Below are 14,514 nucleotides of genomic sequence, written 5' to 3'. Positions count from 1 at the left end.
AATTTCTGTAAACTTTCTTTTTCCATATTCTCTTCTGTCCGACAGGGATCCAAATCCATATGCTAGCTCCTTGGAAAGCGCTACCATGAAAATTTCAGCTTTCTCTCTATCACTTTGTGAACTAATTCCTTGGCATATAGCAGATTTGAAATCTCCGTGGGTGGATGACTGCAGCTTGGAATCTGAATAAGTTCATGTTTAAGGTGGTTAGCCATCCTCCGCCCCCCTCCATATATATTATTTGAAAGATTATAATGAAATTATAATCCACAATTCAGTAGACAGCAAGAAGGATCCAAAAATTTGTTTTATTATCTAAATCTTCAGATGCTTAACTAAACCTCCATACCTTCTGAAAATAGTATATCACACATTTCCTCCCTGTCTGTCACAACTGTACAGTGAAGTGCTCCATAGGGGAGAAGCCACAGACTCTGCAAGACCTTGTGGAGAGGGTGGCCTTACAGCTATTGTTCATTGCATACAAGAATCTTCCAATATGTGCAGAAATTCACAAACACATGAGTCTTTTTAGCAGTCACTACTATAAACTACAACAAAGTTCCCTTTAGCTTGAAAACGTGCATATAAACAGGAAGCTCTTATAAATTTACAGTAGGAAAGAAGGCCATTAATAAATGGAAATAAATAACATGCAAATAGAAATTGCTGACCCTCATTGTGGCTTTCAGTAGCATTTCACCAAGCTAAATCAAATGGGCTGAAATGAATGAGTTGGAAAAGAGCATTATAGATACAGCTGTATTGTAGTTTTAACTAGAGTCGTGTGTGTGCGTCTCACTTTGGTTCTATGTTATCATCATGGTTGGCTACATATCTACATGATGACAGAAAAGACAGAGGTACACAGAAAACAGCAGGAGAAAATCTGAAGGCTGTTCATTTCTCTAATTCAGTCTGCATTAAGGATATGGATAAGACAGATACTGCATATGCTCTGGGCAAACTGAGTGACCCAGTCAACATAACTGGATACAGTGGTCATGCTTAAATTCTTGCCAATTGCATTAGATAACTGAGTAACCCAGGATAACCAAATAATGTTACTGCTCTTTGCAGCACTTCCCTCTAATTCCTGGTAGTAACAATATACTATATATTATAGGGTTGCTGCCAATTTTTAGGTAACATTAGCAAGTTATCAGAACTGGCAAGGTTAATTACTAAACTCTGAGTATGAGCACTTAATTCTCCCTACCTCACTTTCCTTAATGCTTATGTTTATTTTCATTTGCTCTTTTCTCCCCACCCTTGTATTCAATTCCTTAGACATGCCTTTGCCTTTTTGTCTGTTGGTAAGAATAGGAAACACTTTCGAAAGAGCACAGCACCTGCCATCAAACCCAGATTTTCATAAGTCTTCAGCTACCAATTAGGCACCAGAATCAAATAGCCAGCTTTTCAGAACAGCTTCAGTATGTTGGGTACTGAACTTTTCCCCAAATCTGGCCATCAGTGTCACAGTGGAAGTTGCTGGGTGCTGAGCACTTTTGAAACTCTGGCTGGGGCCTAGATGGAAGCTGGACTCTTTTGAAAATTTGGCCCTGAGGTGATATACTTCTTAGTACTACCACTGAATTACCTCCGTTTTGCACTAATCTAACTCCATTCACTCCCATGAAAGGAATTAAATGGAAGGAAAAAGAACAAAACGACAGAACGGGAAAGAAAAAAAAGAGGAAAGCTTGTATTTCAGCTGCTTATATATTTATAAATAAAATATGGAGGAGAACAGGCAGGGAAATGGGCCAAGAAGGGAGGCCTTCAGTGGAGTTTGAGAGGAGCATAAAAATTATTGGTTTATTATTTAAATGAAAGAATGTCCTTATTACACACAGACTTAAAATAGAAAACACATATTTTGAAATGGCACAATAGTTTCATTAATTGAGACCATGACATTTTCTCCTCTTCTAATTCAGCAATTTAGGCTCATGAAAAAATCAGATTCTCTTGGGACTGCTACAGTATATAGAATCATTGAAGAAGATGTAATTTCATAAATAATTACTCAGATTTTTTTTTAAACAGCTGCTGCTTCTGACTGATGTGTATGAACTTATTTATTCCATTTGTTTGTTCCTCAGCTGCTTGATCACTAAGTACAATTTCTGGTTATCAACTTAATCAACATTTCTTTTTAGGAATAAACCCCCCAACTCTTAAAAATCTATAGTTAAAAAAGAAATTGAATAAAGTCTGTCTTCAATTTTTTGGCCAAGGTTTCACAAAGTTGAAGTAGGCTTTATTTTTTGTTTATTACATGTACAAGGAGGATATGGGTTTTCTTGGCCATGTTAAACATGTTTAAAGAAATAGATCTTTTAAAAATAAATTAAATTACAGGCACCTATTCTGCCCTGTATTTAACAGATGCCACTGATAAGCAAATCAGCACTTGCTTCATTTGAAGACCTGGAGTTTAACTATTTGCTCCATGTGTTGAGTGCCACTCATTTATCTGCACAGAACTTTCTAAGCCACAAAAAATTATGTCTGTGAAAATTAGACCTCTAGGGCCAAATCCTCAGTTGTAATCTAGCATATCTCAGTTGAAGTCAATGGAGCAGTGTCAACTTACACTAGCTGTGCATCCGGCTATTAGACACAAATCTGACATTTGTAATTACAAAAGCCCATATTCATAATTGTACAGTCATCTAGCAAAACTGGCAATACATTATAAATTGAGAGTTTATTACTGCTTTTTCTAAATATATCAACTTGCAGAATGCACAACAGATTGGTGTGCGCCTAGAAATAATAAAAATAGAAATAAAAACATTTAACCTTGTGCTGTTTTCCAGAAATCCAAACATGCATTACTTTCAGTCAAATTGCATAAATACAATCTGTTGAAATCTATCTGTGAGTCCTTTGGAGAGGCGATATAAATATATGGTACCCATATATTCGTCAGTGAAAATAATAATGAAGTAATAACTAGCATTTTTAACCCAAACTAGCCAAAACTGATCACTTTGGCAAAGCAGGTCTGTCTGCTGAAGACCTAGGCAGAGTAGGTGTGTCTATACAAATAGGGTCTGCTCCTAAAGTCTTTTTCCCCAGTGCATGCTTAGATGGCAAGGGAGAGCTCATTCAGACCACGCTTACATACACATGTGCATGCCAGCTCTCATCAAGCTAGTATGAGTGTAAGTAGTAGTGTAGCCATGATAGCAGGGTTGTGGCGGCAGAGGCACGGATGAGCCATGCTGAGTCCATACCCACCATTTTGAGGTGGGTTTGTGTTTGTCACAGCTCAGCAGTGCCTCTTGGGTCACTCCCTGTCCTACCACGGCTATGCTACTTTTTATACTCATGTTAGTTCTCAGTGTGAGTATGGGAACTAGAGCAGGAGAATCATGCTCCTAGCTCATAGTGTAGATGCAGCCTCTCTCTTTCAGACTCTGACCTTCCTTTGTACGTTCCTCTGGGTATGTGACAGTACAGGCAGTTCCTCTGGCAGCCATCAGCTAATCAGGGAATCTTCCCCTCTGAGAGTGTTAATATGTTTCTTTTAGGACTTCACAACTGTGCCTGTACACAAAACTGTGGTTACTTTGAGTTTCATACTTGCAAGCTGGGATAGAACTCAAGTGCTTCTGTGGTTTCAAGACCCCAAAAATTCAAAGTACAGATCCTCCATATTTTCTATATAATAGAAAATGTTCTTTAGGACCAGCATGTTTATAATGCAGATTTTCACAGATCTGATACAGTCCACTGTAGGGACTATTATATATGTGTGTCTGTATTCAGCATACACCCAGAATTAGCTTGTTTAAAACAAATTGTAGTGAAGAGAGGTCAAAAAAAAATTAGCAATTGTATATTATAGAAAATAGAATGATCATTTTTTGCATTTCCAAAGGCAACCGAGCTGAAACAATTTCCCCAATTTTACCATAAGCAAAAATTAATTTTGCTAGCAAAACTCTGCTTTCCATTTTCAAAATTAGAATGTGTACATCAGAGCTGCAGAAGGTCATCGTTAAAAGAAGACCTTTCCAACCCTTGCTCATGATCTGAATGCTACTCCCAAGATCTCCTGAGCCACTGTCACTGCTTCTTGACAAGAGATAGAGGTTAATTAAATACATTATCTGGACTTTTTAAAGTAAAACAAGTTAGCTGTAGAATCTGTGTTATTGTAAGAGAAAAGGTGGTGTATGGCAGTGAAAAGAACAAAGGAAAGAGATAAGTTCTTTCCTTAACTTCTGAAATTCTTGCAACACTTGTAGCTACTATTGCCCTTCTTAATGTTTCTTAAAATGTCTTTTCCATACTGATTTACATAATAAAAGAATAACAATTTCTTGGGTTGACTAAGAAGCTTATACATCAGCTTTGAAGTATCTTGACTTTCTAGAACTTCTGGTCTGAGTCCCAGCAGGGTGAAGCTCAGTCCTTGAGTGCAATCATTAAAGGATTGCTCCAAAGGCCAGTGAAGTCAGAGGAAAGACTCCCACTTTAGTGGGTTTTGGATTAGGCCTGAATTTTGGCAATGGGGTAAAAGGGCTTTACTTCTTGTGTGAAAAATTTGTTCCATACAAAAAGCCTCCCTGACTCAGCATACTTATATACTCAGACTATAGATACTAATATGGGGGATGGGGAGAATTAGTCAATGTGACTAACTGGAACATTCCACATAACTTTTGGCCCATTGTGTCCTCTTACCTCCCCAAATCTCTCCATAAAAAACCTGCCAGGAACGTCTTATCTCAATCAACCAATGACATGTCAAGGATGGGCAAACCTCAAATGTTCAGAGATATTTTATTTGGTTTATCCAGCTCACCTTGATCTGGATATTGAGCTGGAAAACTTGCGGGATTTCCAGCACTTCCTGGGTTCAGCTGAGGCTGGAAGTAGAAATACAGGAGCACACAGAAATAATAATAATTGTTATTACTATAATAAGAAAGGGTCGAGTTCAACCGGGCTTTAATTTTGTACAAAGAGACAAGTTGCTTTTAGTAATGAGTGGATTCATTCATCCGTAATAATTATTCGGTACAAAAATTAATATGCAATTAACATCTAATCATGCATTAAGTGGGAATAAGAGAGTTATTGATCATCTAACCTCAGCTGAAAGAAAAAAACCTCATTGTTTGAACCAGACAGACATGGGTAAACCTTATTCTGATGTGTGATTTACATCCATAATTTAAAAAAAAACAACTTGTTTTGGAAATGTGAATCTACTGTAGCACTGAAATGTATTAACCCAAGATAAAGGGACATAAGAAAGGCAGCATGGTGTATGCCTCAGTTTGTGACTGGGAGTCAGTAAATCTGGGTGTTATTCTTTGGTCTGCAATTGACTTGGACATGACCCCACAAACATTTACACATTGCCTAAAATTAAGCACATATGTTAGGACTGGAAGGAGCAGGACACAAATTGGTGGCACAGTCAAGAATAAATCCCAGATTTCTGTACTCCTTAGTCATGTGCTTCAACCACTGAACTGTGGTATAAGGAACAAAATACAAATAGAATGTTTCTGTTAGTAATGAAAAGGAGGCACTCTCATTGGTTGAAAAATTAAACCATCAAACAAAAATTAGCATTAATAAATATGTTATACTCAGAGCTGTTAGAAAAATGGCAATTATTTTCCAGGAAAAACTTTGAATAAAATCAAACAATGTTAGTTTCAGTTGAAATTTTCATAAACTTTTTCAGTGATCATCTAAATGAAATTTTTAAAAAGTGTTCAGATTTTATTTGAAATCAAAATTAAAATTTTTATTTCATATATTTGATATTTATTCACCTTTTCTCTTTCCATTGGCAAAGTGAGGGAGGATGGGGAAAAGAAAGAGGAAAAAAATATTAAAAAATGAAAAAAAAACATGCAATTAGATCAGAAACATGAGTGTGTTTCAATTTCAGCATAAACAAAATGTTTGTTTAATAACTAAATGAAAATAAAAATGTTGTTTTGACAAAAAAAGGAAAATTTCAACAGTAAAATATTCATGTAAAATGTTGATATAGTTCAAAAAGTTCTATTTTGTTGAAAAACTATTAAACTAAAAATGTTCAACAGCTCCATTAGTTTCCATTGAAAGAGACTACATTTGCAAGTGAGGCTATAAACGTGTACCCATGAAGTCTGTGCACTCATCTTTTTGTTAAAGTGACCCTAAAATCAGCTTTACCAAGTCAGTACCACTTTCTCTTGTGCTGTCCCAGTGTCCCAGGATATCTGAAATGTCCTGCTTTTTCACTCCACCAGTCAAAACATCTTCAGCTGTTTTTGAGGGGAGATTTTTTAAAATTAAAGTAGAAAATGTTTGTTCAAGACTTATTATTTCATTGATTGGAATGGACCCTTTGCTTACCAGGAATCAGTCCAACAGTGACGAACAGTGTTTGGAGCAAAAGGAATAGTTGAATGAGTGTAGACACTAACCAAGTTCTTTTATTCAAAGTGAATATTAATACTAATTGTTCATTCAAACAGCAAGTTGATGGAAAAAATCTTCCACTCTGAGGATGTAGGACCACAGTTATTACTAGACTGGATTGTACCTGTGGTGCAGTATCCTCTCTATGATTGTGGCCATTATGAGATGCTTCAGAGGAAGAAAACCTTGCCGTAGGCAGTGGTGGAATCATCTGTCCTCCACATTAGGTCTCAAATAGTTAGAATCTGGCTTAAGTCCTGAAGCATGTGGTTTTATATTCCTAAGTGGCAAAACATTCTCTGAGCCCCAGAATAATAATTTATCTATGATAACATCACACAACCAACCATTCATTTTCAGAACAGTATAAACCACAGTATATTCACATTGATTTCCAGCAGTTCTTTCTCACAGTAGAATATGCATTATGTTCAGCCCCAACAGCACTACCCATTGTTGAGTTTACAACTCTTATTATTTATATTGTTACAATGTCAAGAGACCAGTCCATACTTTCCTATGCTAGGTTACTATAAGAGTCATACAGTTTAAGGCCAAAGAGATGACCAGATCATCTATAGACAGAAGAAGACACTGTACCTGCCCCAAAATGTTTACATGCTAACATCCCAGTCCTGAAAAGACATATGTGCTCAACTTGATTTCGGTAGGACTACTCATGCTAGCAAAGTTTAACACACGCAGGATGGGGTCCAAAAAAGATAAGCCAGAGAAATGATGATAAAAATAGATAAGAAACAAGAAAAATGTTTAATGAGGTTTGCTGCGTGTCTTACTTGTTAGGTCTTTACATTTGCTAGTTTTAGTTTATGTTAAATTTTAAACCTTGTCTCTGCTATTATTTATTGTAACCCATGTTTCTTTAAATTTCTGTGGGCAAGATCTAATACACTTTGGTGGAAATAAGTGTATCTTACTCCACAAATAGTCCCACTAAAGTCACTGGCAATACTTTGAAGCTATTGTAGTTATGAAATAAGGTGCTTACCCAATAGGATCCAAGCTGTCAGAATCTGGCCCTATTTTTCTATTTTGAAAGCCATTACCAGTTTTTTAAATGTTATCTGTTTTCTGACTATTTTCTATCATTGTCCTTCTCTGTTTTCTATTTTTATGTTTCAGCTTTAATTCTTCCCTAATTTCTAATTTCGAATTACCCTAATGCCTCCAGTTCTAAGCTTCCAAGGTCTCTCTGCCCCTTCCCTATTCCATCTGCTAGTAGGCAGAGTACGTATTCACTGTATTTAGATGTGAGTAAAAACTCACATTCCAGAAGCGGAGCCAGAATTTGAACAGTGGCAGAGTCAGGGATGTCCATGGGTCACAGGTGGTACCACCTCCAGTTATATCTATTGGCTTAAAAAAGCACCACACATACACCTAAAGGCTGCTGGGGTGGCAGTGGGGGGTGCCTCCCTATTAGCTCAGCTACACTCCCTCCATGGATGCATGTGTTGAATTAATATTTAGATGCATTTCAGTCTTGTCTCCTTGTTTCTGAGACTCTTTTTCAGGCACTCTATTGATTTTGCATGGAACTAGGTCAGAATTACTTTGAATTGAGCTGCTCCAATTCTCACTTAACTATAAGAAATGAGTATTAAAAATTGATATGAAAAGCAAACTTCTGCTTAATTAGCAACAAGATAAAGACAGATTAGACAAACCACAAGCTTAATAAAGATCAGAAAAAGGCTTTCATTGGCAGTGTAATATATTCATAATTATTTGTTATAAATATAATTTCTTAAAGCATTGAATCTTTCCTTTTGCAGTATTTATACCCTGTTTATTTTCTTTGTGGTGTTTTTGAATACATATTTGTACATGATGGTCTGCGCAGATCAGACAAATAAGTGCGCATCAATAAGTATATATAATACTTCGACATTATGAAGAAGATTCATTCCAAGATTTTAAAGTACTTTATAAAGATGAGTGCAATTTTATCCCCAATTTACAGATAAATAAATTGAGGCACAAAGGTTAGAGGTAGGATTTTCAAAAGGGCTTGTCATTGGCCTAACTCTACTTGCTCTGGAGTCAATACTAAAGCTCCCCTTGACTTCAAAGGGAGGAAAGTAAAGCCAATGTTAAGTGCTTTTAAAATCCATCTTCAAGTGATTTACCAGGTTTCCGTATCAACACCCCAATCTTGCAAAGACTATGCACATATGTTTCTTTAGGTACTGTGAGTAGAAAAAATTATTCCCCAAATTAACATAATTCTATGCTTTAAATGATTTTTTTAAATTTTAGATTTATAAAAGACAGACAAACGAAAGAATGAATAAAACATGGATTATTACTTTATACATTACAGATTACAGAGAGAAGGTTAGCAGAGAAGCCCTCGTTTTCAGTTTCTTCACACTGTTGCTTGTTTGCCTCCTTAAAAATGATTCTGCTGTTTGTCAGTTAGCATAACAATAAGACGCCATCATGACCTAGAATTAATATGTGCCTAAGCATCTTGTGGCATGCTGGCCACATAGAGTGTATTTGTTGCAATGATAGCATTTTAGGTAAAACGTTTTCCCTAGCTCCGATTGTTAAATTAGTTTGGTCTAAACTATGGTTGATTAGCTGGGTTTTTCAGGTTATTTAGAGCCAGCCAAGTTCTTCAGAACCACAAATCACATCAACACAATGTACCCGTTAAGAGATCTTTTATAATGTTCAAACCACACATGTCAATTATTTAGAAAGTGTGCACTGCCTAAGAGATTTTAGCTGCCATCTTTCTCATCAAATGAGAAGGCCTGGGATTTAGGTGAAATAAATGTGGAAAGTGCACATCTCTTAATATTGAAATAAGTAATATGTGAAAGTGCTTCAAGCATTTGAACTCCTTTATGAGACTCTTACTGAAGAGGTATCCATAAATATTTAAAGCAACAAATGGTTTCTTGACATTTACATTTTATGTACTATTTTGGGTTAAGAATTATAGACCAATAAAGACACTTTCCATAATGATGTTCAGTTTTCAAAATTCAGCATTTGACTGTGAAAAGATTTACCTTCAGACGTGTTTCAAAGAACTCATTAACACAGAGCTGTTATGGCTCTTGCTAACTCCAGCCATCTGAATGAGATAACAGCATAGTATATCTTAAATCCAGTTTGCATTATTGTGTCTCTTAAATAATAGGTGATGAGCTCTCTGTAGAGTGTATGTTACCTACTATCAATATGGGTGCACTGAGCACTGAAGTCCTTCCACAGCTTTTGTGCAGGATTGCACACCTATTCCTTTAAGTCTCGGCTTGTCCCAGCTACAATCATCAAACACCCATAAAAACATATGTTTCGCCTTAGACAAAATAATAAGGTGATCTCAATATGGGTGCGCCATGATGCCACATGTGTGCAGCTTTCTGCTCACACAGTATACATTGCAGAATCAGTGCATTTATATAAAACAATGATCAAGTTTTTAACTAGAGTAAGGGCCACTGAGCTGTGGTCCATGGAGTTCCATCTGCAGTAGCATAGAGTAGTGTAGAATGGTAGATGGCATGAGACAGCTCAGATAACTGTAGAGCTTGTCCTAGTGACCACAGAATAGTTCCAGTTAAGTTCTATGGCCTGGGAGGGGAGCATTCTGCCCCTCTCAAGTCTTCACTGTGCCAGCGAAAATAAGTTATTCTTCAGATGCAACAGGAGGTATTATAGTGAATTTACAAAAACATGGGATTTGAGGGAATAATATATATATCCATTATAATCCTGTATGTTTATAAATCAAAATATGACATAAGAATGCCTTTGTTCTTAAATTAGAAGTATGTATGTGTGTGTATATATATATATTAGTAAAATTTTGAAGCTGAAATTATCCCCTCTTGTCATTTAAATAAAGTAGGACCATCTTCAAGATGAGGTGACTGGTGGCTGAAAATTAATTTTGCCATATACTTTATTGTTCTTGACATATTACAAAACCAGGTGAAATCAAATATTCCAGAAGGCCATGGAAAATATCAGCATATTGTTTTTCTGACAGTGCGTCAGTGTTACTGATAAGCATCATCCAATAACAATGTTTTGGTCCCTATAATGGGCTGCATGAGATTCTAGTCTGATCCACTCTGCTTTTCATTTTTAGGATTTATTAGTTTTTAGATAACCTCAGCGCTGAAGGTCCCCAGGAAAGGATAGGGGAATGGAAATATATGAAATCTGGGCTGACAAGTGAAAACTGATTTTCTACAAAATCTTAAGAAATAAACTGAGACCAGATCTTCAGCTGGGGTAAATTGACATAGCTTCATCAATTCCACAGCAGCTACAGTGATCAATACCAACTGAGGATATGGTTCTATTTTCCTACTTATAGTATTCCAAATATATAAAACACTTTTCCTTAGTGCTGACCAACAAAGACTTACTAATGTAGATCAACTTTAGGGCTACTCAGCTCTAAGACATTCCAGGCCAGATTTTAGCTGGTGTAAACTCCTATAGCTTCTACTGAAATGAATGACAGTTTACACTCTCTCTCCAAATTAAAGGAAGAGCCTGACTCCGAAAACACTACTATCTATAATGTTTATGACCAGAGATGGTGCCATTGAAGCAAGTGATTTCACTAAGGCTGTTCATGGTAGTTAGTATTATGCACAGTAGCAAGTTTGCAGGATCAGAGCATTGCATTGCACTTCTTTTCTCTCTTTTGTCAGATTACTTTATAACATCATGCAAAATTGATTGCCTGTTGGGTCTCATTGCTTAATCAATCTGTTTTAAATTGCTTTTGAGTATTTCCACAGCTCAGTTTGTTTGCAGAAAATTGCTGCCATTTGATTCAGCTGATAATAGAAGTAAGAGGTGACATTCAGAAGAATCATTTGCATCAAATAATAAGTATAAATGCTGCTCTTTAAAGTGAACTGAAGTGTTTTTGATCCCCTGTGTTCCACATGTAACTGGAGTGCTTCTGTAACTAAGGGATGATTGTCAGTGTGTGAAATTTCAAGTGGCTGTATTCAATCATCAATAAGAAGTCACAAATATAAAAGGCTCTCACTAAAATAATCAAAGCATCTACAATAGCAAGTGAAAGATATGGTGAATTAATTCTTTTGAATGCCGCAATAAGATAATGGAGTTTTGATAAAGTTACATACGTTCTTTCCATAAGTTCAATGTGCACATTTCCAATTAATTAGGCTCTGAATCTATGATATTATATGTTCCCCTCTCAGTTTCTATTGGTTTTATTGGAAAATCAGAACTTTGAAGAAGGTGGTTAGCTCCTCCCAGAACTGGACCCTTATTCAGTATCTTTGGTTTATATTTCCATCGAATTTTTGATATTTGTTCTCCTCTTCCCCTTTCCCAGTAACATGGCATTTCCAGGAAGCACATATTAGCAGTTTATAGATATATTTCTGCTATAATTATGTGTAAATGTTAAGTTAATAAAGCCCTGTGTCATTATATTTCTCTACATAGCTCCTTGCATTACCCTGCCTCTCTAAGAATGCATAAACAAGGCTTGGTGGCAGACATTCCATGCTGAAAGTCCCTGAAAAGCCTGTGTCATGTAATATGGATGCAAGCTATTCTTCAGTGCTCTCCCTATGTAGTGTTTTGGGTTACAAAGCAGGGGCCTTCCCCCTTATGATATTTATCTATTAAAGTAGGCAGTCTAAAAGTTCAAGGAAGGGCAGGAAATAGTTGTTAGATTTTGAGATTATGGTTCTTTTGAGATTACTCTAAATATTTATGTGAATCATCAGATTGGAATTGTTTTTTGATATTCTATTGCTTTTTTTTTTTTTTTACTGTGACCTAAGAAAATCTCAAAGCTTGGGGATGAAAAAATGTCTCTCTCAGAAACATTGTTAAATCCTTGTACTCCCTTCTCTTTTCAGTACAATCTTGTAAACTGACAGTAATTCATACAGTATCTTAATGATTCCATAAGGTACAGCATACCTGGTCATTAGAAATGTTAAATTTGTCTTCTCATTAATGTTTTCTTGAGGGATTTTACTAAGAAAATGTTATTTTTCTCATAAACAAGTTTATCAACAGACTAAAATATTAAGGGACATAAAATCTAACCGGGTATCTTTATTCAAGGTACAATAAACAATTTTGTGTACCATTGTGTGCAGGCATAGTGTAAATCTCTCTCTCTCTTCTCCTCCAAATTATATAGCTAGTTAAACCTGTATTTACCTTATAGTGCTCCACACAGCGATGCTGAAGTTCAGAAGGGCCAGCATTTCTATTATAATCCCGAATGTTTATAAATCAGGAATATGATGTAAGAATACCTTTGAGCATAAATCTAAAGCGTAAAATTCCAGAGGGAATTTTTATCAAATAAGAAAAAAATGGATCAGCAGGTTTTGAAGAAGTGGACAGAATAGTAATTAACTGTTGTGATTTTAAGTTCCTTTTAAATGCTTCCCCTGTGTATGTTTTTGATACAATTCATTCATAGCCCATAAAAATGGAAACAATCTGTTAATTCCATTGGAGATGAGTTAGTTTTGTAATACGATGCCCTACCCTGTTGATGGGCCTGTCATAGAAGAGATAGGGGAAGAGCAAGAAGGGGGTCTGGACAGAATAGGTAGTCACCAAGCTGCTAAAACCCTGGCATCAACAGGGAAACCTGCTCTCTCATTTGTCTGCCTTCTCCACTCTGCACCAACTCTTGTGGTTGCAAATAGAGCAGCCACTCATTTGACGTCAGAGGGATTATTCAATGAGTTGTATAAGCAGAATTTAGCCCATAGATTATACTATGGGGCATACTAGAAATACTCAAATTAGTCGGGCACGGTAGATTGTGTGTAGCTTCCATTAATGTTCCTGGGAATCACAAGCCCATCTACTGAACAATATAAACCTTAGGAAACAACTTGCATAGAAAGAGAGAGAGAGAGTTCTAGAAGGATCAGTTAGCAGGGACAAGACAGCTGTAAAGAATTCAGGTCATTTCCTAAATGTTAATTTTTAAAATATAGTTTAAAGAGCTTTGATTGGGACATACGTTTTTGCACAATACGTATTTTCATAAAATATTGTAGTTCAACAAAAACAAGTGCATTAAAAACGGCCAGTTTTACCCGTCTCTCTTATTGTGGTGGTCATCACTCAACCAGAGGGATAATTAAGGATGATCGCTTTTTATACTAGTCTGTTAAGTCTAAAATCCTGCTATGTGTTACTCTGTTGTTTATGTGTATTTACAGTACTGGATGATTAGTGAAAATGGAATACTGTCTGGGAAAGAATACCATGGTATGAATTTAATTAAACTGCACTAGATAATGGAATGTGGACTTTGTTTATTTTGTAGAACCATTAGACGAGTTGAAGATCAGAAGCCACAGTACTGAACCACTACCAAAGTTGGAAAACAAAGAAAGAGGAGGTCACCATGGGACAACTTCCTCCAGGGAGCCAATAAAAGCTCAGGAATGGGATGGAACACCAGGACCACCCGTTTTGTCCAGTAGACTGGGAAGATCCTCTGTTAGTCCGACGATGTTGGCAGGAAACAGCAGCTCAGGTATGTGGTAGTTTGTTTTACAAGCAAAGCAAAGAAAGAAATATCATGATACTATTACTAATATAGGGCCCAATCCTGCAAGGAGCTGAGTTAAAGAAATTGGAAGTTGAGGGCACTTAGCATCAGCTTTTTAAAGGTATTCAGTTGCCAAAAGATGCATATAGGTGCCTACCTTCCACTGAAATCAGCATTTCATCTATTGTGCCGAACTGTTATTGAAATCAATGGGAGTTAGGTACCTAGATGCTTTGGAAAATCCCATTAGGCACTTATCTGCATCTTTAGGAACCGAAAAATCTTTAAAAATATGTCCATTATCACCTTGCAGGTTCAGGCTTCATATGCTGTATAGCTGTTTTCTCTATTTAGGCAGGATTAGGTCCTTAGTAGCTAATGATCAAGAATAAAATTGTACCATTCAAATATTTGAACAAAAATTGTAAATTACACATAATTTTGAGGGTCATTATGGCTAATAATCCCCCGTATTTCACTTCATAGAGGGACTG

At 36.3% G+C, this 14,514-nt stretch overlaps 1 protein-coding gene across 1 annotated transcript in view; it reads left to right on the top strand.

Annotated features, from left to right (window-relative positions):
* The window catches only part of NYAP2 (neuronal tyrosine-phosphorylated phosphoinositide-3-kinase adaptor 2), a 183,563-nt gene that overhangs the window by 122,623 nt on the left and 46,426 nt on the right, over positions 1-14,514 (top strand). The window contains exon 5 of the mRNA XM_075068533.1: positions 13,793-14,005. Coding sequence (XP_074924634.1) covers positions 13,793-14,005 — 213 coding nt within the window. The remainder of the gene's footprint in view (positions 1-13,792; positions 14,006-14,514) is intronic.

The sequence above is a fragment of the Chelonoidis abingdonii genome, chromosome 8 (assembly GCF_003597395.2).
Source record: "Chelonoidis abingdonii isolate Lonesome George chromosome 8, CheloAbing_2.0, whole genome shotgun sequence".
Classification (NCBI taxonomy): domain Eukaryota; kingdom Metazoa; phylum Chordata; order Testudines; family Testudinidae; genus Chelonoidis; species Chelonoidis abingdonii.
Note: the sequence above shows the minus strand (reverse complement) of the source record. Positions and strands in the feature narration are given on the sequence as shown.